Source organism: Pygocentrus nattereri, chromosome 4, assembly GCF_015220715.1.
Source record: "Pygocentrus nattereri isolate fPygNat1 chromosome 4, fPygNat1.pri, whole genome shotgun sequence".
NCBI classification, from domain to species: domain Eukaryota; kingdom Metazoa; phylum Chordata; class Actinopteri; order Characiformes; family Serrasalmidae; genus Pygocentrus; species Pygocentrus nattereri.
Window position 1 is genome coordinate 5,738,201 of NC_051214.1, and position 25,157 is coordinate 5,763,357.

General features: G+C 39.2%; 1 protein-coding gene across 2 annotated transcripts in view; it reads right to left on the minus strand.

Annotated features, from left to right (window-relative positions):
* Positions 1–19,008: 19,008 nt before the first annotated feature.
* Positions 19,009–25,157, minus strand: part of LOC108441115 (prospero homeobox protein 1-like) — a 40,047-nt gene continuing 33,898 nt past the window's right edge. For both annotated transcript variants that reach the window (XM_017720456.2, XM_017720458.2), the window contains exon 5: positions 19,009–20,796. In XM_017720456.2, coding sequence (XP_017575945.1) covers positions 20,611–20,796 — 186 coding nt within the window. In that variant the 3' untranslated portion in view covers positions 19,009–20,610. The remainder of the gene's footprint in view (positions 20,797–25,157) is intronic.

Below are 25,157 nucleotides of genomic sequence, written 5' to 3' on the forward strand. Positions count from 1 at the left end.
AGGTGACTAAAAGGGTATTGTGCATCTTCCGCGAGTGCCTCCCATTGCTCCCCATGTATTGTTGGGAAGCAGCTGTCGGCTACCTGGCCTCACATGCCACGTCTATGCCGACTATCTTGGCAGCCAGGGCTTCAGGCTTTGGATACCAGAGCGAATCGGTTCTTAAAGATGACGTTGGGGGGTGGTGGTGGTAGGGTGAAGGGCTTAGAGCCCCTGTCAGCAAGGCATGCGTTGATGGAGAACAAAAGACATTCCCTTGTCCTCCTCTCTACTGCCAGACATTTTTATTACGCTGCCATGCATTCAGATCCTGGGCTCATATCACAGCAGTAGCTCTAGTGTCACCTTTACCTGCTGTGGCGTCCCTGTCTTTCACACCTGACCATACCTGACTCCAGTAAGTTAGATTCGAACAAGAGAGTCAGGAGAAGCCTCATTTGCTTACAGAAACTGACCTTCTTTTGTCTTTTCTCCCCTTTGTCTTCCCGTTCCCGTACTCTTCCTTCAGCCCCTTTGTGGAAACAACACCCCTCTCAGATGAGGCTGCAAGCTGTACCTTGGGACATGCGCCATTATTTTTAGCCGAGCTTCCGAGGAGCGGCGCTCCTTTGTTTGGAGGCCGGCATCCGTATCCATTTCATGACAAATGAAATTCCTTCTTTGGCCCCTTTGGCAGACACAGTCGAGCCCGGGCTAGTTAGCTGGTTACTTTGCTCTCACACCTGTCCTTACCATCAGCCCCTTGTCTTGAGTCTGGGCCCTCGCAGCTCAAGGGGATCACTTCGCGGATAAAGCGTCCCGTCCGACAGAGGCGGCGAGGGAATTACGGGACTCAGCGGGGCCACACACTGCTATGCCGAAAAGCGGCCTCAGTCTCTCATAGGGAATGGCACAAAGCTGCCTTGAAATGGCCTTGGTCATGATGTCATGGTCAGGGCTTTGCAGCCCAAGGCAATCAGACGCTTGCCGCTGAGAAGAGAGCAGCAAGTGATGAAGGCAGAACTAATTACACTGCACTGCCTGGAACCATGCTACTGACTCTTACTCAGTTAGCAGTACAGGTATTGGCACTGCACTAGTGGTAGCTATTTAGCAATCTAGATTAGTGAGATAAAGCAATACCAAACAATTGAGATTTGTCCGTTGCTTGATCTGTCAATTGCTAACTAATTCCACTTCACTTTTCTTGTTAAGGTGTTTTTCAGTGGATAAAGACAACGTGGTCTGTGTTTATACTTACTGGTCTGTGCTGTTACCTACTGGTCCAGTACCAAAGGTTGCAGTTGAAACCTGTTCAACTCTTCTTGTTTACCAACAGGGCCTAACAGTATTTAAGGGAAGTACACTGTCATCAGTACCAATTTAGGACATTTTTACTCAGCCAGGTGATGATAATGTCACGAAGCACTCATTCAATCGATGCCAGTGTGAATGCTAATAGTGTTAGTGTTAGGTTCCTAATAAGCTGATGTCACCTTAGCAAATTCATTACAAAGAAATAATTATGAAAATCTAAAATTAGCAATTGACACATCACTCCAGTTTACATTCTTGTAGGTTATGTAATAGTGCTTAGTGACTTTATCTTCACCTAGAAGACTAAAAATCTGCTAAAGAGTAACTGAAGAGTGCTTCCCTTGAACACTGTCAGGCCTGGTGGTGCTAATCTTGAGCAGGTACCAGAAACCTCCTGTGAGTACTGAAGGTCAATGTTTTATGAGTTTTGGTACTTGATCCAGGTTAGTTCCAACAAGACCTAATCAAACCCAATGGAGGTACTCTGCCTTTAGTGACACTTCCAGCTGAAGCCAACCATAAAATTCTTAATGATGGGTTTTATGATCTAGATCTGGATCAATTAGAACTAGATCTAGATAGTAGAATTAAGTGCCAATTTGGGTCACTTGTTGTTTTTCAATGTGTGGGAAAACACCATGAATGTACAGCACTGTGTGAAAGTTTTAGGCATCTAAGCAAATGTTTAAACAGTTGACCTCAGCAGTGAGTTCATCACAGTATACATTAGAATAAAGTCGTATTCATAATTCAAATCAACAGAAAAACAATAAAAAGTAACAAGAATTTCTTGGGTCCATATTTTTTCTTGACACCTTCACAGCCGCCACAGAGACTCGTTAATATCATCAATTACATCATGAGCTCAATTTACTGAGCACTGATTGGTCAAACCAGGAGCTGCTTTTTAACTACATATAATACTGGGCTTCCTCGAGGAGACGCTTGGAGATGGTTAAACACACTAACATCCAGAAAATCACTATATATATATATATATATATATATATATATATATAAAATCATTATTAATGAATTTTCTGTAAATTTTGTTTATTCAAATATTAACACTTTTCTCAGCAAATAAACCCAAACTACACAAATTATATAGATTTTGAAAGTGTGTCTTGGGTGCCTAAGCCTTTCGCACAGTCCTGTACACGGCTCCAGTAAAGGGGACCTTCGGAGTGATATTACAGAAGTTCATTGGAGCAATGCCATTTGGTTCCCTGAAGAACCTCTCAGTCAAGTGAATCACCCAGAAGTGATTATTTTTTGTTGTATTACTCCAAAGAGCTCTTTACGGAACTCCTTTTTGGAGTACAGCACTAATGGAACAGAGACCGTACACACAGTAGCTAATTAGCTCTTTCTGTCATGAAAAAGAGGACTATAGCAAACAGTTGAGATGAGTCCATTGTTTATCAGTTCGTACAGAACTGCTTCACTGACTTGCAAGGCCTTGTAGTGCCCTCCACAGCGTTCATAGTGGCATCTCTCGGTCGTGGGAGTTAGTGTGTTAAATGTCTGACATAATACTTTAATCTTTTCCTTGTAAATGTTCATTTTAACCTTGTTTTGTTTCTCAGTGGTGTAGATACATCCATGATGGGTCACTGTGGGAATTTCTCTATAGTTGGACCCTGTGTCTCGGAGATTAGCGTTCCCCAAGCCTTCTGCTCACTTAAGTAATTACATTGTCAGAATTAGCCAAAAATGAGAGCACTGCTTCGGGATTATAATCCAGGCGATGCACAGTCACCCTGCCAAGTGGGTCATTACCATATCCTCCTGATTTTTTTTAATCTTTGATGGATGTGGATTTCAAAGGATAACACTAGTATCAAACAACCAGAGCATATTTGCCATATACAGTCAACACACCATGCTATAAATTCTTTCATTTCCAAAGCCTGGCCTGGTGGCTGTGTATTATGTGTGTGCATTGTGTGGCACTAGGAGGCTGTTCCAAGCAGATATATTGAATGCTCCCCTCGGGGACGAACAGGCCTTTTTCTCTCTCTCTCTTTTGCTCTGGGGTTACTAGGGCCCAAGGTAGGTAAAAACCAGATTCACACAAATGCTTTATGGAACGGACTGAATTGAGTCATCCTGAGTTAGTTTACTACTTTAGACTGTACTTATTAAGACACATCAAGTCACTAGATCATGTATGTAAGTCAAGTGGAAGTGTTCAAACTATTTAAGAGGTTTTAAGCCAACCGTTTGATTTAGTCTTTGCTGTCAAGTAAATCTAGTTCAGCTAGCAGGATTTAGTATCTTTAGCAGAACTCAAAAACATTGAAAAATAACGTGTTAATACGCAGGGGTGTAAAAATTACAGAGAAATTACGCAAACCTCAATTCCAGAAGAGTTGGGACAGGAGCTGAAATGTAAATAAAAGCAGAAAGCAGTCATTTGTAAATCCACTTTGACCATGAAAACAGTACAAAGATAAGGAATGTTTTACCTTTTTTAACTTTGCAACAGGTGAAATTTAAAGTTGAAACAGGTGCAATTTCAGACTAAGTGAGTGATACTTTCTTTAATCCCACAAACGGGGAAATTCCACCTCCGCATTTAACCCATCCGTGAAGTAAAACACCACATACATGCATACATACATACATACATACATACATAGCAGTGGGCAGTCCTATCCATGGCACCCAGGGAGCAATTGGGGGTTAGGTGTCTTGCTCAAGGACACCTCAATCGTGTCGGCACTGGGAATCAAACCAGCAAACTTTCGGTCACAGGGCCAGTTCTCTAACCTCCAGCCCACGACTGCCCATCATGCAATGTAGAACAAACATGTGATGCATTCTTGTTTGAGTAGAAAAAGAGTGTCCAAGAAAGGCTTTCCTTCACAAGCATGGACTGAAGCTGGCCACTTGGTCAAAAAAGCCAGCACTTTATGAACATTGGACCTCATTCTTCAGTATCTTCCTAAGTGTTTCTGTTACATTTGTTCTCGAGGAAGAAAATGAATGGCTTGTTTTTCGATTTTGAGTGTGTGAAGATTCGTTCCCTTCTTTGTTCCTAACAACAAACCCCAAATAATAAAACATGTCACAGTAAATGTCACAATCTTCATAAAAGCTGCGTTTTTATTTGGTCCCACTTTATATTAAGTGTCCCTAATAACGTGTGAATAACAATGATATGTGAATAACTTACGCAACAACAGTGGATCTACTAATGTTTTAGTCTCTGTTACAGGTGGATTACAGCAGTACATCTTAAGTAATTACACATGTGTAGCAACTACATGTGCAATTACAGAGTGGTGATTATAGAATGGTAATTAATGTGATGTGCTCAGCTACCTTGTTACAACACAGTTATTACATAGTAATCATGTAAACCAAATGTAATATGTAAAAAAAAAAAAATCTTCTGATCTCATGTATCAAAAAGTTACGCTTGTGTAATTACATGAGGCAAAATATACATGTGTAATTATACAGGCTGCACTGCTGTAATCCATCTGTAACACTATTGGTGGCTATTGATGTGTAACTACACAGTTATTAGAGACACTTAATATAAAGTGGGACCAAAAACGTTCTTCTTATGAGCAGTTGGTGAATGTGGCGCAGTATTCCTCAGCACGTGATTGCAAGGATTTTAGGTATTTCATCCTCTACAGAACCTAATATGAAGAAAAGAATCAAGGAATCTTGAGAAATCTCTGGGTGTAAAAAGCAAAACCAAGAACTGAATGCCTCATTCCTCATTTGGCCCTGCTTTAAAACCGACATGCTTCTGTGATGAATATCACCACACTGGCTCAAAACCACCAGTGAATCTACGCATGTCTGAGGTCCTATATGTAATGATGATGATGGTAAAATAGTCTTAAATATGAAATAATATTCAGATTCAGATTCCTTTATTGATCCCAGGGGGAAATTGCAGTTGTTACAGTTGCAGCCATTTATGTAAAAATAAACACTTTACTAATAATTTAAGACAATATAGAGAATTTACAGTATGTACACCAGATTTAAGGACTTAAGAATATAGTAAGGTGGCGGTGATTGTGATAGTAATATCAAACATCAGGTATAAAGCAGTTACAATTATTTAAATGATTTAAATTAAGTTAGTGTCCCTCTGAGTTATTGCACACACAGTTGTTATTATTGCGCATATGAACAGTGTTATAAATAATATAATATATCTATATAATATATATATTATAATATCTATAATAATAATATCTATGTTTTCTTCAGTTTTCATCTGGATTAAAAAAAACTTTTCTTAAAACTACCATAAAGCAATGTTTTAGATATCAGGCAAGACATTTAGGACCATTTCATGTAATAACTTTCAGCAAGGGAGCTTTCAGGTGCATTAAACTCTACACACTTATGGTCAATGTGAGCAAGTCGGGCTTAGTAAGTTTCTCTAGAACTTGAGGAGAAGTTACTTTTAATTTAGTTTTAGTACAGCGTGTTTTCTGTAAAATGCATTACGTACATTAATAAAATCAATACATTTCAATCAACCTCCATAGCTAAGCTATGGACCGCTTTAGGCCCTTCCACTCTGAGTCTGCATGCTCCCAAGCTTGTTTATCTTTAGTATTGTTTTAGCACGTATGCTCTGATTCATCAATGATCATAAATAGCTCCACAGGAATTCTTTGTAGCCTTCAATTGTCCCCAATTTCCATTATTACCTTATTGTTGGAGTGTAATTCTTCTGCTCTGGGTCCCTCATATGTTCATGATACAATAGGCCCTTATACAGTAATAATAGGCCTTATAATGGGCCCTTACAGAGTAACTTCATCCCCGAATTGCAATACACCGAAACCGCACAAACGAACCCTCCCTCTGACACCATTGGAGTGAAACTAGAGCAAGCTGACCCCCATCAGACACAATCTGTTGGGACAGCACTGGAAACATTGCTCTTCCTCCTGCCCTCTCTCTTTCTCTCTCTCTGCCTCTCTCGCTCACCCTTTCTCTCCCTCTGCCCCTCCACATTCTGAGTGCCCTCCAACAAGGCCAGCTTTGTGCGCCGCTCCCTCCTTTGCGTGTTTGCAAATTGCATTTTTTTTTTCTTTCCCCTCGTCTCCTCAGAAATGAAGGGCCCAGATCTCTCACATCTGAGAGGGTCTTAATTTGGACGGGGGTCCGGCTGGGGCCGGACTCCTTTGTTCTTGCTTTCCCAGGACGTTCCCCCCGAGTCCCAGCAATTCCCGGCGCGTCGCCTCTTCCAGATTTTTCGGCAGGAATGAAAGAGACTGAAGGCAGACTGATCTGTCCAACTGGAATCTTTGTCCAAAAACACGGGGGTGGTGGTGGGCGGTGGGGGAGGGTGGGCAACAGAATGGCGAGGGTGGCACATGTGCCTGCAGTTTTACATAGTTAAAGTCACACACATGTATCATCTTCTCATATAGATCAACAATATGATTTCATATGTGTTGCATACATGAGAGCATACAGTCGTGTGCGCAAGTTTGCGCGCCCATGGTCAGATGGTGTTTCGCTGAATTTGTGAAAAATAAATTAGAGCCTCCTGCACAGAGAACACACTTTGCAAATGTTAATGTGGAAATGCTGTTTATTTGCACATTTTGGCACGTTTTATATTTATGCTTTATGTTTGCAATCCCTAAAAATCTCTAAAAAAGGCTTCTACATACTAAGTCTTATTTTTAAGTGACTACAGGGACTTGAGGGAACCTATTCTTAGGTTATAGAACTATGCAATGAAACTTTGGGCCGGTTGGCAGGCCCATGGCCCATGGTAAGGGGTTAATCTCAGCACATAAATAGAAATTGTGCCCAACTATTTGCAGAAAGTTGCCATATTCAATTTTGGTCCCTGTAGAGAAACTTAGATCCCACTTTATATCAAGTGTCTATGCAGCAACACTGTAATTACTGATGATTTAGTCAGTGCTACAGATGGATTACAGAAGCACAGCCTATGTAATGACACACATGTATGAACTTCAGTTTTGCCTCAAGTGTATGTTTTTGATACAGTACAGATCAAAAGGCTTTTCCAGCAGTTAAATGAAGTATGTTTTATATAACATTACATTTATGTTTTACAGAATTACCATGAAATATCTGCGCTGTAACAAGGTAACCTAATGACATCACATAGATTAATACCGTTCTGTAATTATACTGTACTTATATGACAACTACACAGGAATTTCCTGTAGTTTAGTGTTACAGTTACACCTTAAAATAAGTGGACAGTTGCTTTCAGACTTCTGAAAAAAGCTGCTGTTCCAGTCTGATTACAAATGTAATTACTTTTAGGTTATTACCCTTAAGTAATTGCATAAGAGAGAATTACTACCATTAAGATACACTTGAGTAATTACATGAGGCAAAACCGAAATTGGTACATGTGTAATTATATAAGACGGACTTTGACTGTAATCCATCTGTAACAGTGACTAAATCACTAGTAGTTACATTTATGTTGTGTATCGCTGTGGTCGGAGCAAAACTTTGTATCTCCAAAAAGGTAACTTTACAGGAGAAGGACAAAACTACTTTACTTTTAATGTAAGTCAATGGAACCAGACGTCTTTCCAGGTCATTTTGGGCCATTTCTTGTGGTCCCTTCATCATGACAATTACACATCATGTAAATGGCAACTGGTATTTTCAAATTATGATAAAAACTGAAAAACGACAAAAATGGAGATATGAGGTTTTGTTATGACAATAACATACAAGCGATATGTTCTTCGCATGTAACTACACAGTTATTAGAGACACTTGATATAAAGTGGGAACCAAAACTTATTTTCACATAAATAATCAGCAAAAGTTATAATGACTGTATTAAAAGTTTCAAACAGTTGACGCCCCTTGGGTTCCCCTTGGCATCACAGCTTGAAGTCCCTTATTTTCACATGTTCAATCATTTCCTAGAAGCGCAGATTCTAGGCTTTCAACCCACACCACATTTGTGTTTGTAAATCACTTAGGATTTAAATGTGATGAAGAGTTATTGCTCTGGGTACAGTCTAGTTTTCCTTCCTGCTGTGCCTGATTTTTGTCAATGTTTGATGCTGAAGCCGACAGTGCAGACTCTAACCAACTGTACGTGAATGTAAAGGCAATTCATGATACGGGTCGTTCTACAGAAACCTACTTTTCTGTCTCTCCGTGGGTGTCACTGGTGTTACTGATCCTCATTGGTGTTACACACAAGAAAGGTAACGCCAGTGACATTTTTAATGAACGATGCGTTTTACAGACCAGCTGCTACAGAGCATCAAACCACATGTTGTCCATCGTGGAATATCTACTAAAATATTAACTTTAATCCATTTGTTTTCTGCTTTTTCACAATTACCTAAGAATAAAGCAGGTCACACCAGTGACTTCAGCTAAGAGTTTCATATAAAATCATGAGGTAAATGAGAAAATCTCTGATAGCTGAAAAGGCACATTGGACATACTGTCACTGTCCAATGAAAAACGAGTGTCTCCAAAATAGTAATTTTACAAGAGAAAACAAAAAACACTCTTACCTCATTAACTGTAAGTTAATGTAGAAATGGATTTGCTCCACGGCATTTTAGAGCGCTTCTATTGGTCCATGCATCGTGAATTTTTTGCACAACAAGAGTAGCTGGTGTGTTGAAATTATGTAGAAAACAAAAAAATCAACAAAAATGGAGAATTTTTTTTTTCTTTGGACAGCGATGATGTGTGTTTCTTCGTAGATCTTTAGAAAGCAGGTAAAAGGAAGTCAAGTGATGTCATCCGTGTGATTTTTATTTCAAATAATGCACGGTAGACTGTTAGAAATACAGGGACCATGCAGGTGCGTGATTCGTTCATCAAGGTACAAACAGTGTAAACGTTCCCTCAAAGGTACAGCAGTGGTTTTAAGGTCCAATCGTGTTGTTCCCAGTGGAAAAGTAAACATTTGTATCTTTTTATTAACTAATGTTTTAAAACTGAACCATTTAGTAAAAAGCCTGGAGATGAGGCGGGGGGGTGTGGAGTCAGTGCAACTTAGACAATATCATTTCAGTGGGTTATGGTTCAGTTGTGCTCCCTGACTAAAGGTACCACCCCAGTGACAAGAAGGGTACTGCCCCAGTGACTTTTTTTCTGAGAGTGTAACACCAGTGCCACGACTCCTGGGGACCAAAACTGCAATTCGTATATTTTATCATATTTATTTGTTTTCTTTGTGTCATTTAAATTGTATATTCCATAGTCATGTATACATTATTGTAGCCTCACCCTTTACACGTGACTGAGGACGAGCTCTTCTGTGGCGCTTGGAATTCGAGATAATTGATTTAAAAACCAATATTGCTCAATTTATGCCTCAAGACGGCGTACTTGTTGAAATAACTTATTGGTTATATTTTAAAATCTAAATAAATTGTAACCCTAACATGTCTCATGACCCAAACAGCGAAAGACTCATATAAACAATTGTTCGGTGCATTGAATGGACTGATCATTTGAGGGATGGTGGTGATTGTAATGCGAGTAAACTTGAGCTTGTGATCCAAAAATGAAACCTTTTGAAACTGCATATCAACATTATGACAGCCGTAATAAGAGAATTTGACAGATTTAAAAAGAACATCTGCATAATTCAGTCGTTGAGATGTAACGTCACTCAGGGTGGCTTAATGTGAAAGTTTACCTTAACTTCTTTACAGTAGTGGTTATAGAGACCTGGGCTTGCAAATATCGCCATTGCATTTTCTTTCCAGAGTGGAATTTATGGCCAAAATCTCAAAACATTCCTAAGCCCTGTCACGGGCATCGGGAAGCATATTCATAAACATGTAATAACCTTCTGTGAGGCAGCTTTTAGATGCAGCAAGCTCTTCAGATGTCTGGTTCCCATCACCACCACTGTGAACAATCCTGCCTTGGTAAGTTTCTCTAGAATGGAGCGTTTTACACCAAAACACTCTGAATGGCTTTGTTTACAAATTTTGTGTAAAAATTGGTGGAATTCCTCTTAAAGATGGACATTAACGCTATTTACAGTATAGCTCTGTTTTGCATGCACATTAGGCCCATTCTGAGAGATTATGTTGGCACTTGTGTTTACAATAGAGCTTCATAAGTTCAATGACAATTGAGTTACAAATGAATAACAGCTGGTAGATCTTCACAGTAGGAACTGTCTTTCGTTTCTAATTCCAAAGTCAGAAAGTGCCGTTGTAGATATGTGTTGAAACATTTAGGGGTCTAAGTTGGGTGCATTAGTTCATCGTGAGCAATTAGAGCATCTAACGCCTTGTCCCTCCAATTGAGCTCAAGGCATGACCGAAAGCACATTGCGGCCAAGTGGAATAACAATAGTCATTACGTGATATTTCCACAAATAGTCCCACAAGAATAGAGCCTTGTAAACATGTCTTGGACCACGGTGTAAGTGGCATCTGATGGTCAAAGGAGGAATGGTGGTGGCTTTTCCACTCGGTTAGATAACAACTGCTGCCTACAGTGTAAAGAATCTCTGTAATATCTAATATCCATGCCAGTCTGATAATGTGTTCTGTGGTTGTAAACTTTCACACCATTCTGTGTTGCATTTACCATACAGTAAGATGTACCTTGAACGACTACTGTAATATTAGTGTAACAGTACTTTAATAACACATTCAAGCATACGGCATCAGGCAGCATATTCGTTATCATTGACTTTGTGTGAGGGAGCTGTTCTGTTTGTTCTGGGCTCCTTTCGCTCTAAAATAAACGATAAACCTCATAAGTCTCAGGCGTGACCAACTAAAAGCAGTACAGATGTGTTTACCACCACAACAGAATTTTAAAAAGCTATAGTAAATAAATGTTTGTTGACATAAATGGGCCCGAGCAACGAACAACAATAGAAATAACGATAAAAAGTACCAATCCATCTTAAGATTATAGCTTAAATACATGTAATTAGATTAATGGAAGTAGTAACTTCCCATTTTTAACTGTTCATAACTTTTGGAATCTTCCGAGTGTGTACATATGACATCCTGCACATCCTGCACATCTGGAATAATCTCAGAGACTAGATTAAAATACTGAAAGGATAAGACAGTAAATGAGCAGAAATGAGCTTAATGTACATTCTTCGAAAATTCTTTAAGAGTGCGTTAGTAAAGGGGAGGGTTCTCTAAAGAGCCATGAGTTCTGTACAGAACCATTTGCATGCTGACGTGGCTCTTAGCATGGTGAAATGTTTCTTTGGATTGATGGAGAATGTGTCGGTTCTATACAGCACCAAAAAGAGTTCTTGTGTGTTTATGATGTCAAGCTTGTAGCTATAGAAGAACCCTTTGAGATAGATAGATAGATAGATAGATAGATAGATAGATAGATAGATAGATAGATAGATAGATAGATAGATAGATAGATAGATAGATAGATAGATACTTTATTGATCCCGAAGGAAATTCAGCAAATTTTTTGGTGCTATTTAGAACCATTTTCAAAAAGGTTCTCTATATATCCATATACAACACATTCTCCATCAATCTGAAGAACCATTTCGCCATGCACAGAACCATTTAAGCATGCAAATGATTCTGCACAGAACTCGAGGATAGAGAGTGTGCTGTATATGGTTCTACGCAGCAGCAAAAAAGGGTTCTTGTATTTCTATGATGTCAAACCTGTAGCTATAGAAGATATATAGATATGTAGAGAATCATATACAACACATTCTCAATCAAGTCATTTAAGCATGCCAACGGTTCTGTACAGAAGAGTTCTTATTACTAAAGAACCCGTAAAGAGCCTCCTTTTTAAGTTTGTGCCCTTAAACATGTAAAAATGTTCTAGATAAGCTGCTGTTAAGCTGAAATGAGCATATTTGAGTATAGAAGTCATTGAAAGCTGCACAGACTCTTCAGCTGAGAGCTGCTTCCTTTAAGTCGTGAGTGGCATTCTTGCCACTAGGTGTCCCCCTCTCTTGTGTGTTTGGTGGCTGGTGACAGGCTGTTAAGATGTCTGTTCCATGTCTTCAGAAGCTTGTTAAAGGCCGGAGCGTGTGACTCTGAGAGCTACGAGGTGTGACACACTATATTTAACCCCACAGCCGGAAAGAGGAGAGAAGCCTTGAGCCTGTAATGGCATGCGCCCTTACAGGTTAAGCTAACAAAGAGGGTCGTAATCAAAGATTTATGAGAGTGAAGTGTGAGGGAGAGAGAAAAGTTGGGTGCTTGAATGGGTTATTTGGAGAGGTGGGTAGCAACTAAACTGCAAGGGTCCATATCAGGACTTATACTTAAATTTCTCAGTTTTGGAGTTACTGTTAAACAGATTCAGTCAAGGACAGAAAGAACAATCACCGCACCAATATTACTGTTAGACTGTAAGAATGACAGACACTTCAGATTCATACTGCATTAAAATCATACTGCTGGAATTATTATCCAACTGTAAAATATCCATATATTGCTGATTCATACTGGATTAAAATCACTCCACAATTATTACCGTCAGACTGTAAAACTACACACTGCAGATTCATACTGGATTAAAATCACTCCACAATTATTACAGTCAGACTGTAAAACTACACACACTGCAGATTCATACTGGATTAAAAGTTCTCTATTCGTATTACTGTCCGACTGTATAATGTACATTTATACTCGATTAAAATCACAGATCACTTAATGGGACCTTCTCTCTTCAACTTCAGTAAGGCTCTAGACAAATCGAGGACCTGCACACGACTTTATTTACTCACAGTGCACAGTGCCAAATCCGAAGTGTGTAAACTATGTTTTAAGAGCTTTTGCGTGGAGCAGGTGGCTCAGATATATGTGCATGCGTGTGTGTGTGTGCGTGTGCGCGAGCGCGCCAGTTCAGATGTAGCGACAGATGGTGTTTGATTGTGGAGCAGACGGTTCGTGTCACACAAAGATGCTGTCTCAGCCTTTCCCAAGGAGCCTTCACGCTGCCTGCAGACTACAGAGAGAACTCACTCTGCAGAGAGAGAGCGAGCGAGAGAGCGAGAGAGAGAGAGAGAGAGAGAGAGCGAGAGAGAGCGAGAGAGAGAGACAGTGCCCGGCTGTGTGCTTGAGAGAGTGAGTCAGAGAGAATAACTGATCTCACCCTCATTTTTTTCCCTTTCTGAATCACAGAAGGATCAGCGCTCTCGCTCATTCTGGGAAATCCTGATCCAGCGTCGTTCCATTTAGTCTGATGAGTGAACGGCATCTGCGATGGCCTGTCATGCCTGAGAGAGAGCTGAGGACCTAGGGGTCAAGGTCAAAGTCAGGGGCAGGAGGGTGAATCTCCCCACTCGAATTTTAATTACAGTAAGAGCACACGATCGGCTACTGAGAGATGAGCAGCCCGCAGCACAAAGCCCAAACCATGTAAGACGCTTAAACACTCAGCATCTGACCCACAAACAGGCAGTTGTGCCATTTGACTGTGCGTTGAAGGCTATATGAAAGCTGTAGGCCCGTCCTGTCGGCACTGGCCTTGCTGTGTCTTTCAAGGCAGGTTTAATGGCGCCCTTAATGGTCATTTGTTTATCATTAGGCCAGCTGATCTCTCTTAGATATATCATATAGTATATCATATGGTATATCTATGTCACTGGTATAATGTAGCTACTACACTGGAGTATATTTATCCATTATTTATGACATTATTTGCCTGTCATAATAAAACTTTGTGACTCTTTTAATTTTTTGGTAATATTTGATTAGAGAGTCCGATATAGAGGACCTTCAGAAACTTGTTACAAAAACTACTGGAGAACTCTGACGGTGAAAATTGCAAACACTGCAGATTCATACTGGATTAAAATCACTCCACAATTATTACGGTCAGACTGTAAAACTACACACTGCAGATTCATACTGGATTAAAATCACTCCACAATTATTACAGTCAGACTGTAAAACTACACACACTGCAGATTCATACTGGATTAAAATCACTCCACAATTATTACAGTCAGACTGTAAAACTACACACTGCAGATTCATACTGGATTAAAATCACTCCACAATTATTACAGTCAGACTGTAAAACTACACACTGCAGATTCATACTGGATTAAAATCACTCCACAATTATTACCATCAGACTGTAAAACTACACACTGCAGATTCATACTGGATTAAAATCACTCCACAATTATTACAGTCAGACTGTAAAACTACACACTGCAGATTCACACAGGATTAAAATCACTCCACAATTATTACAGTCAGACTGTAAAACTACACACACTGCAGATTCATACTGGATTAAAATCTCTCCACAATTATTACCGTCAGACTGTAAAACTACACACTGCAGATTCATACTGGATTAAAATCACTCCACAATTATTACTGTCAGACTGTAAAACTACACACTGCAGATTCATACTGGATTAAAATCACTCCACAATTATTACAGTCAGACTGTAAAACTACACACACTGCAGATTCATACTGGATTAAAATCTCTCCACAATTATTACCGTCAGACTGTAAAACTACACACTGCAGATTCATACTGGATTAAAATCACTCCACAATTATTACCGTCAGACTGTAAAACTACACACTGCAGATTCATACTGGATTAAAATCACTCCACAATTATTACAGTCAGACTGTAAAACTACACACTGCAGATTCATACTGGATTAAAATCACTCCACAATTATTACGGTCAGACTGTAAAACTACACACTGCAGATTCATACTGGATTAAAATCACTCCACAATTATTACCGTCAGACCATAAAACTACACACTGCAGATTCATACTGGATTAAAAATCAAGATAAAAGATCATTGATATCACTATCACTATATATTTTCTGTAATAATTGTGTATTTACACATTTACCACACAACCAACAACAACATAACTACTGGTGATGTATTCACTGTTATAGATGGATTACAGCCCTATTACTCATGTTAATACATGTGTGTGAAATTCAGCCTTCCCTCATGTAATAACATGTCTTTCAATATTCTTAACTGCATAATTTTCCTTGTGTAATTATCCATGTCTAACAAGGTGAAATGCTTTCTTTTCCAGCAAGATGTCACAGATTGTAACAGGAGGTGTCTAATTACCTACATTATGAGAGCACTTACACTGCGTCTGTGCAGTAAATACAGCAAACGACTTGTTAGGAAAGTTAGGCAGTTTCTGTGCAGATATAGTGTAAGGTTGCTTATAATGTATGGAATTACACAGCTTCTTTACCATTTCACTCGTTTACCCTTGTGATATTACATAAGTAAAAACTGTACTTAATGCATGTGTATGTACATAAGCTGTACTGAGATTATACATCTGTAACAGTGAATACATCTCCAGTAGTTACACTATTACTAATATGTAACAACACGGTTATTAACGGTGGATGAAAGATGTTTTTCATATTTTTTGTGACCTTTTAGGTCATTTATTTATAGTAGCCGAACATTTATGGTTAGATTTTGTGCTCCACAGTAAAATCTGTTGTGCAGTGTTGATCGATCCTTAATAAAGGCTGTGATGTTCACAGCTCAAGTTGTGGGAGAGTGTAATTTGAGACAGTGGCGTGGGAGTCAGGGTGATTCTTATGATCTTCCTCTCACTCTCTCTCTCTCTTTCTCTCCCTCTCTCTCTCTCTCTCTCTTTCTCTTTCTCTTTCTCTCTGTCTCTCATGAGGATGTACAAAGGTCTTTGAAACTTTTGACTGTTGAGGTAAGATGAAAGATTTGGCGATTGTGTTGCACAATGTCAAAGACCACTCCTTCATCTCTCCCACAAGCAAAGGATCTTAAGATGAAAAGAGCATCTGAAAGAACAGCAACACAGTAACAGGTGGAGTCTTGCTTTTGTGTGTGTGTGTGTGTGTGTGTGTGTGTGTGTGTGTGTGTGTGTGTGTGTGTGTGTGTGTGTAAATATGCAATATTAACCACCTTGCAGTGTTTAGTTATCAAAGAGCGGGCGTATCACTTGAAAGTTCACATGAAAACAAGTCATGTTAAGTGTTTGTGGAAAATGATTCTATCCCAACGTATCCCAACGTATCCCAATATCCCGGCGTTCTCGTGGCTTTGGCAGACACACATGCCAAACGCTTTCTTGCAATGTTTTGTCATGCCTTGAGGTACATGAAGAGTTTAACGAATTTTCAAAAATCATGTTTTTTGTGTGTCAATCATCTGTTTTGGGCTGTTTTCATTACATAAATTTAACTCAATAAAATACAAGCAACTTTCAAAATGACACTTTCATGATTTTTATTTATTTAAATGTCGTTTTTTTTTTTATAAGTAACTCTAATAGTCAAGTTTTCGTTTCAGAGCTAAACAAAGCCATATAATGGAAACTTTTTCTTTTGTGTGTAATATTTAACATTCTTTAATATGAAAATCGGGTAAAGTGCTGAAAAATTGCAACCGAAAAAAAGTCCATTAATGGTCCATTTTAAACGTCAGTAAGATCAAACCTCTGAAAATCCTGAGGCTGAATCTCAAACGGCTCACTGCTCCCTATACAGTGCACTATAAGTTGTGAAATTTTGGCTTTTACACCTAAATTTTGGCTTTTATTTACACCTTACATTCATTTTTATTATTTTTTTTGCATGGTGAAATGGTTCATCAGACGGAAGGAGAATGTGTAGTATATGGTTCAATATAGAACCTTTTTGAAATAGGTTCTATATAGCACTAAAAAGAGTTCTTCTGATGCTACAGGTTGACATAGTCACAATAGAAGAACCCTTTTTGGTGCCATATAGAGCCATTTCCAAAACGGTTCTATATAAAGCCATCTATAGTACATTCTCCAACAATCTGAAGAACCATTTCACAATGTTAAAAACTCTTTAATCATGCAAAGGGTTCTTTCAGTGTTTAGGGTTCTATATAGAACCATTTTCTTTACTAAAGAACCCTTGAAGAACCATATTTCTTATGGTTATTCTTATGCATACATGGTGAACTATATGTTCATATTACATGCTTTAGAAGCTTCAAACGTTCATGTGCAGGATGTTCATAGACAATAGAAATCCCATAGAGGTGCTAGTGTAATGCGGAGCGAAGTAGCGGACGCATGTGCGGAGGTAATTCAGGGTCATGGTCAGAACAGTCCAAGGTCATATAGCCAACACGAAGCGATCGGGGGGCAAACATGACAAGATAAACACCAAACAGGATGCGAAGGTACAAACAGCACAAAAACGATGAGCAAACAACGACCAGCGAAAACAAAGGGCAAACACAGGGCTTAACAAGGGACAGGTGAAAACAATCAGGGGCGGAGTTACAAAACCAAAACAGGGACTGGGAGGGGCCAATCGTGACAGCTAGCAGACATTACTGTATAGATGGTTTATTTTCTCAATTTTGGACTGGTTTTGACATTTATGGCCCAAGCTAAGAGTCTACTCAAATCAAAAGATGGCTCTTCAAAGGTTCTTCTGAGAACAATGCGCTCTGTACAGAACCATTTGAATCCTTAATTAGTTCTTGCATGGTGAAATGTTCTTCAGACTGATGGACAAAGTGTTGTATATGGTTCTAAATAGCACCAAAAAAGGTTCTTGACATTATGACAGTAGCAAAACCTTGTTTGGTGCTACATAGAACCATTTTCCAATGGGTTCTACATAGAATCTTATACAACACATTCGCCATCAATCTGAGCATTTCACCTTACAAAGGAGCAATGAAGCATGGTTCTGTAAAAAAAACTGTCTGTACAGAACTCGTGGTTCATTGCCTTTACTAAAGAACCCTTAAAGAACCTTCTGATTGTGTCAATGAGCGTCTTTTCCTTGAACTCTTCATGTCCGCACAGTCATATTATTGTAAGTAAACAGTTTCATTCACTTCATGTTGTTCACTTTTAATGCAGTTGCTTTATGTTGAACTTTGAAACCTGACCTCGTGGTGCGCAGTCCATGCCTGCAGGCTATTTCTTGCCGTCCTGTCACTGTAGAATGTCAAAACAGTAGCACGTATATCAGGTTTTCTCAGATAATAAAATAACCCATTAAGAAAAAGCATTTGCAACGTTCGTTTGAGTTCCTCTGATGAGGAACCTTGCTAGCTTATAGATTTTTGTGCCAAATTGTGGCTGTCGTAATTCATAATTGAGAAATTTGGACCACTTCTTTTGGTCCATTCATCATGAAATTACAAAACAATATACAGGGCAACAAATTATTTCATATTATATCAAAAACTGGAAAACAACAAAAGTGTAGATACAAGGTTTTGTACCAGCAGCAGCAATTTGCAGGATTTTAATGGTCAGGGACGTATGACGCTGTAGCTGGGACAGAAATGAAAGTGGGTTCAATAAAAGTCGACAGGAAAAGTCGACTCCTGTGAACTGTATATAGACTTACATTTTAAGTGATCTAAGACATATCACTACTTTATTGTTTAAAAAGCAAATGATTCTGTTGTACACAGCTGTTCTTCATGCCAATTTCCATTATGTATGGTGATATTTTCAGCTCTCATTTCCCTCCCCAGTCATTGTCCAATGGAACTTCAAATAAAGTTGGAGTCAATTATACAGAATATACACATATACGACATATAGGACCACATAGATGGGCAAAGCATCTTGTTACTTCTAGTAAATGCATTTGCCCATTGCTTATTACTTGGGAATTTTCTTGGCTTTTTGACCTATTAGAAGCCGCACTTTTACTCAAGACAAATACCCACAAAGACACAAAGAAAAAAAAAGTAATGTGCGTTTTCAAGTATATTTTCAATCTTTATTAAATAAAATCCAATGTCATTGCCTCCACTGAACAACAGGTAAGTGCATTTTTTAAAATTCATATCCATACAGTACAAACTTTCAATCGTAACATCCAGAAAAAAAAAGAAAAACGCAAGGATTGAATTCATATTGTGTCCTTTTCAAACAAACGTGGTTGACTTTCATCTCATAGCAATTCTGTATTCAAGAAACACCATAAAAATACTGAGCTAATTACCACACAGCAAAAAAAAAAAAAAAGAAAGAAAACACTCGCGCAGAAAAGGGCTGGAGGCCGTCTAGACACTCTCCCGAAACCACACACACACACACACACACACACACACACACTCGAAGGTTCAGAATGATTCCTCTGGAATGAGAAGTGGGCTTGTTTTGCGTTTATGTTCTTGAGATGGTTGCACGGTGACGTATTTTTAGACGTCTATGTCCGAACTGTGGTCATCCTAAAATTCGGCCTTGAGGAGATGACCTCCCCAGCGTCCGGCACGCAAAGAGGCGTCTATCTTAAACTGAACGAGTGCCAAGCACACACAGCATCTGAGTAAGCAGGACACAGCTGTGTGTGCGCTGATGTTTTAAAGTCATTGGAAAATTGCAGTAGCGTTCATTTAATGACGAAAAGCGTTTGTACTGTTTGTACTGTTTGTACTGTTTGTACGGTTTGTATGGTTTGTATGGTTTTGTACTGTTTTCTGTGCAAAAACCAGAGAATTCAAAACCAAAAATGGCTGTGTAGCATTAAAAAAAAGAAAAAAAAAAAAGAGGGCGGGGTTACGATGTCCATTCAAATGCTTTGATTGGTGCCTTCAAAGCAGCCAAAATGTCAACCCTTGGACCCATATAAACCGAAGAAAAAGAACCTGGGATAGGACCAAAGCTATTCTAGTGTGAAGTCCATTCGGGCGTACAGTCTGTAATATAGTTTTGCATATAGAGATTTACATTTTGGAATAATAATTTATTTCTTGCAACCTTATCATGAAACGAAAAAGAAAAAAAAAACCCTCCAAGTGCCAGTCTTACCCAAGCAGGAACAACAAGAACAACAAGAACACCAACAATAATAAAATAACAATAATAATAGAAATAATAATAATAATAATTCTATACACCCTATAAATGCAATGCCCTAATCTCCAGAAGAAAAAAAAGCACGCTTCAAAAACTTCAGTTTGACAAGCCCAAGTCAACTTTACATCGGTCATACTAGTTCACTGAGTTGTTTGGCTTCATTATTAGGGGTGTTGTGAGCATTTTTACCCAGAATTCCAGACAGAGTGGGCAGGCAAAAGTCAAAGGGGGCCCCTACTGGGATATCAAAGTCTTTCCAAATATAAAACACAAAAAAAAAAAAAAAAAGTTAAAGTCAAAGACGAAGAAGAATCTCAAATTTAACAACTAGATCACCCCAGGAAAAAAGAAAAGCTCAGGAATGCTACTTCATATGCCATACATTCAAAAACAAGAAGAGAAAAAGGAGAGCTATAAAACTCGAGAAGAAAAAAAAAGGAGGAAAGAAAGAAATTCAAATCATCATAGGAAAACAACAAGCAGACTTTTGGGAATCGTTCACTCGTGAAGAAGTTCCTGGAGACAGTTGGGGGATTTGAATATCTCTGGAACTTCTGAGTCCAGCTTGCAGATGACCTTGTAGATGGCCTTCTTCCAAGAGGGGTCCACGTCTTTCCCCGCCACGATGGCATTGAAGAACTCCCGCAGTGTGATCTGAGCCACCTCCAGGAAACGTTCAGGAACCTGCAGAAAGAAAAGGTTTAGTTTGTTATGGAAACTGTTTTTTTAATACGCTGCGATATAAAACCCAGTGATTATTCTGTTAACACCTAATTTGGGTGGCACTTAAATGGCAACTTTGTCAGAAACACATGAGCATATTCATAAATACTTGAGTGATACTGCATTGATATTAAGCACAATATACACATTGATAAACATACACTCGCCGGCCACTTTATTAGGTTGCTAGTAAAAGGTTGGACCCCCTTTTGCCTTCAGAACTGCTTTAATTCTTCATGTCAGACTTTCAACAAGGTGTTGGAAACGTTCCTCAGAGATTCTGGTTGGTTATTTGAGTTCCTGTTGTCTTTCTATCATCTGGAACCAGTCTGCCCATTCTCCTCTGACCTCTCACACCAACAAGGCATTTTCATCCACACAACTGACCGCTCACTGGATATTTCCTCTTTTTCGGACCGTTCTCTGTAAACCCTAGAGATGGTTGTGTGTGAAAATCCCAGCAGATCAGCAGTTTCTGAAATACTCAGACCAGCCCGTCTGGCACCAACAACCACGCCACGTTCAAAGTCCCTTAAATCCCCTTTCTTCCCCGTTCTGATGCTCGGTCTGCACTTCAGCAAGTTGTCTTGACCACCTCTACACGCCTAAATGCATTGAGCTGCGGCCATGTGATTGGCTGATTAGCTATTTGTCTTAATGAGCAACTGTACCTAATAAAGTGGCCGGTGGGTATATATATATAAATATATATATATACACATATTACTGCTGAACAAAACCTTGTACAGGATTTTTAAAATTATGTCAAAAACTGAAAAACGACAAAAATGGAGATAAAAGGTTTTCTTCCTTTGAAATATATATATATATATATATATATATATATATATATATATATTGCTTTCAATAAAGTGCTACCAAATCAAAGCATCCTAATTCTTACTTATAAATCAAGGCATGAGGTGTGCACACACACACACACACACACACACACACACACACACAGTGATATGTGGTCTTACTCACACTGTCTTACTCTCACTTCCTCTAATACAGCTTTACCCACACTCTGTCTTATGGGACTCCCCAGTGTTTACACAGGCTTAAGGAACACACACCTATCGCAATACTCACGCAATCAGACAAGGAGCACAGGGGGAAGTGAACACATAACAGGTGTGTGTGTGTGTGTGTGTGTGTGTTTTTGCTGTTTGAGTGTCGTTCTCATAAATCCGAGGTGAACTAACGACCTGCAATAAGGTAAGCAGTAGAAAGCAGAAGAAGTTAAAAGCAGAAGTTAGAGGGGAGTAGCCCAGCTCCTCTGTTCCCTCTCCACTGTTTAACATCTCCATAAACTCTCACATCCCTCACAAGCGAAAATCACTGTGGCTCACGCCACTCTCAACCGAGACCGGAGAGTTCTTAAGAAGTCGCGAGTGGAATGAGCAACTGTCTGTCCACCGTGAGACACGTGACTTCACGAGGATCTGATTCAATAATGATTCTTAAAGAAATCAAATCTCAAGTGTCACCATGTTTCAAATAAATTATCTCTTTAGGGAAATGATTCGACTCAATTTTAAGTGAGTTAAAAACAGGTTTAAGAAATGATTCATTACAGCACACAACCCCAGAATATCCTTAGTAAACGGTTCAATGCATCATAGTATCATAAACTAAATTTTGGCACAATTTGATTATATTCAGATTCTTTAAGAAACTATTCGATGCAGTGTAGTATCTTGAATCTCAACATGATTCAAAGAATCATTTTAAAGAAATGATTGAATCTAGTATCGTATCTCAATTTGAATTATGAATTGACTCATTAATCATTCTTTAAGAAACTATTCAGTGCAGCAGGAAACCTCAAATATCTCCATGAATCAAACCAGGGAACACTATTTAAGGAAATGATTCAATGAATCATAAACTCAAATTCCACCATATGATTTGAGTCGATTCTTAATTAAATGATTCAGTGCATCATGAAAAGTCAAATGTCAGCCCTACAGCCCTAGCAAATGATTCAGTGTGTTATGAATTCGTACCTTTGACCTTGATTTGATTCAATAACGATTCTTCAAGTTTTCAATGTATAATGGAACCTCAAATTTTACCCTTACTCGATTCATTTACGATTCTTCAAAAAGTGATTCAAAGCAGTGGTAAACCTGAAGTGTCGCCATGATTTGTTTCAATGCTGATTCTTTCAGAAAACGACATTTAGACTTGATTTGTGACTCAATTTCACTATCGTTCAGTCGAAATATGATTCAGTCAATCATGAATGATATTTAATTTGACCTTGACTCAATCAGACAGTGATTCGTTAGGGGAGAAAGTCTAAAAAGGACAATTGAAACATGAATCTCTTTTTTAGATTTAGCACTACTCAAAATAACTAAGGCCAAAAAATGTGAATCAATGTCTTCAGATGCATTTTACACCATTACTGTCGGTTTAAGAGTAAGTGGGGTCTGTCATGCAGCTTGAACAGAGGGTCCCTGGATGACACCCACCCCTTCCCCCATACACACCCACCCACCCACTCATATCAAGCCAGGTTCTTCTCCAAAACATCTCTGGAGGTGACACTTTACGCTCCTAAAGGGTTGTAGATACGACTGCAGCTAAACAATCTGTAGTGGTGTATGTGGCACTGCTCAGCCAAGTGCCCTGCGCTGTGTGTGTGTGTGTGTGTGTGTGTGTATGTGGGAGCAGACTGCACTCCTCCTGTGCCCTGCAGACACTCATCAACAGTGTTAGGACACGCCAAGGTTAGCGGCCATGCACACACACACACACACACACACACACACACACACACACACACACACACATACACACACACACACACACACACAGTCACTGCAACACTACCATCTTGGCACAGAACTGACTGCCTCACAACTCACCCAGAGTGAAGAATGGGCCGTGGTGTGCATGTATTAGTGCCTTTGTGCATGTACTGTAGGTATAGCAGTCTAGTTAAGCTTAAACACCAGAAACTCTCAATGATATTTTCCTAAAAGTTGCCACCAATATATAAGTTCCACAGATCCACTTCGTTGAGGGCCACCATCCTAATATTTCTAGTTTTACTGACAAAATTAAAGGTGCACCAAATCCAAAATAAAACATGTGACCATGGCTACATCCACTGCGAACCTGTCTACACACCTACTGCTGTGGTGTTGCTGTTCTCTCTGAGGGTTACCTGGTTAAAAGACTGAGAAACCTCCCTTCTGATGATGTAACTTGAAGGTGGAAGCACAGTGCTGTGTTAAAGTCAGAGATTACCGTTTCGCTTATTTCCGGATTTAACAGGCATCAATTCCAATTACAAATTCACAGAAGCAAGTCTAATATTTCATCTACCAGCTCGAAAGCTTGACACCTTTTATTGTTGTGCGCCCTACTGCCAATTTACCCTCTTTTAACTGGCTCATATTTATCAATCCTCTCAGTTAGAAAGCTGATCTGGGGTCATCTTACAGCTTTTATATAACACAGAATCAAATACATGAACTGATGAAGCCTGATCTTAGATCTGTGTTCTTACTTGGAAATGCTTGGTAAATATGGGCCACTGTGAGAAGACAACTCACCGCTGTGGATCTGAAAGGATGTGCAGCTGTCAAGAAGTCGTTACTAAGAAAAGGGAATAGACAAAAAGGCTTTTTTTTTACTGATGTATGCATCTAAATCAACTGGGATTACTTGGATTGGGAGAAGCAGAAAGTGCAACCAACTGCCAAGACTGAACTTTGGTGGGGTGTAAAAACATCCCTGCAGATTTCTTTAAAAAGTCTTTAGAAGCTGAATGTCTCACACATAGTGGTAGTTTTGATGGGAAGTAAATAAATGAAAGGGTGCTGAAAGTCTAGAAGGGCTTCGGGATGGATACTTAGGCGTGAGCTGTTTGTGTTGTTGGCTAAATGTGGAAAAGTTGGATGACCGACTGAGGTCAGGGCTATATAACTAATGCTAGGGACCACCACAGATGTGCTCATGCTCAATATCCCTTGTTAGGTTGTTAGTGTTGATAGGTGTTCCAATGGTGTCTGATGCATTTGCATAATGCATGCTGGGTAATGTAGTTTGAGAACAGTGATAGCCAAAAACAAGTCGTCATATAGATAGATAGATAGATAGATAGATAGATAGATAGATAGATAGATAGATAGATAGATAGATAGATAGATAGATAGATAGATAGAAGACAAGTCTGTAGTAAACTAAGTTGAACTGAGGTGAAAGTTCAGTTTAGACTGGAGATTAGACCAGTAGATCAACATTGGCCTGTTTTTTTATGAACAGCCAAACTTCTTCACCGATTCAGATCTAAGTTCGAATTT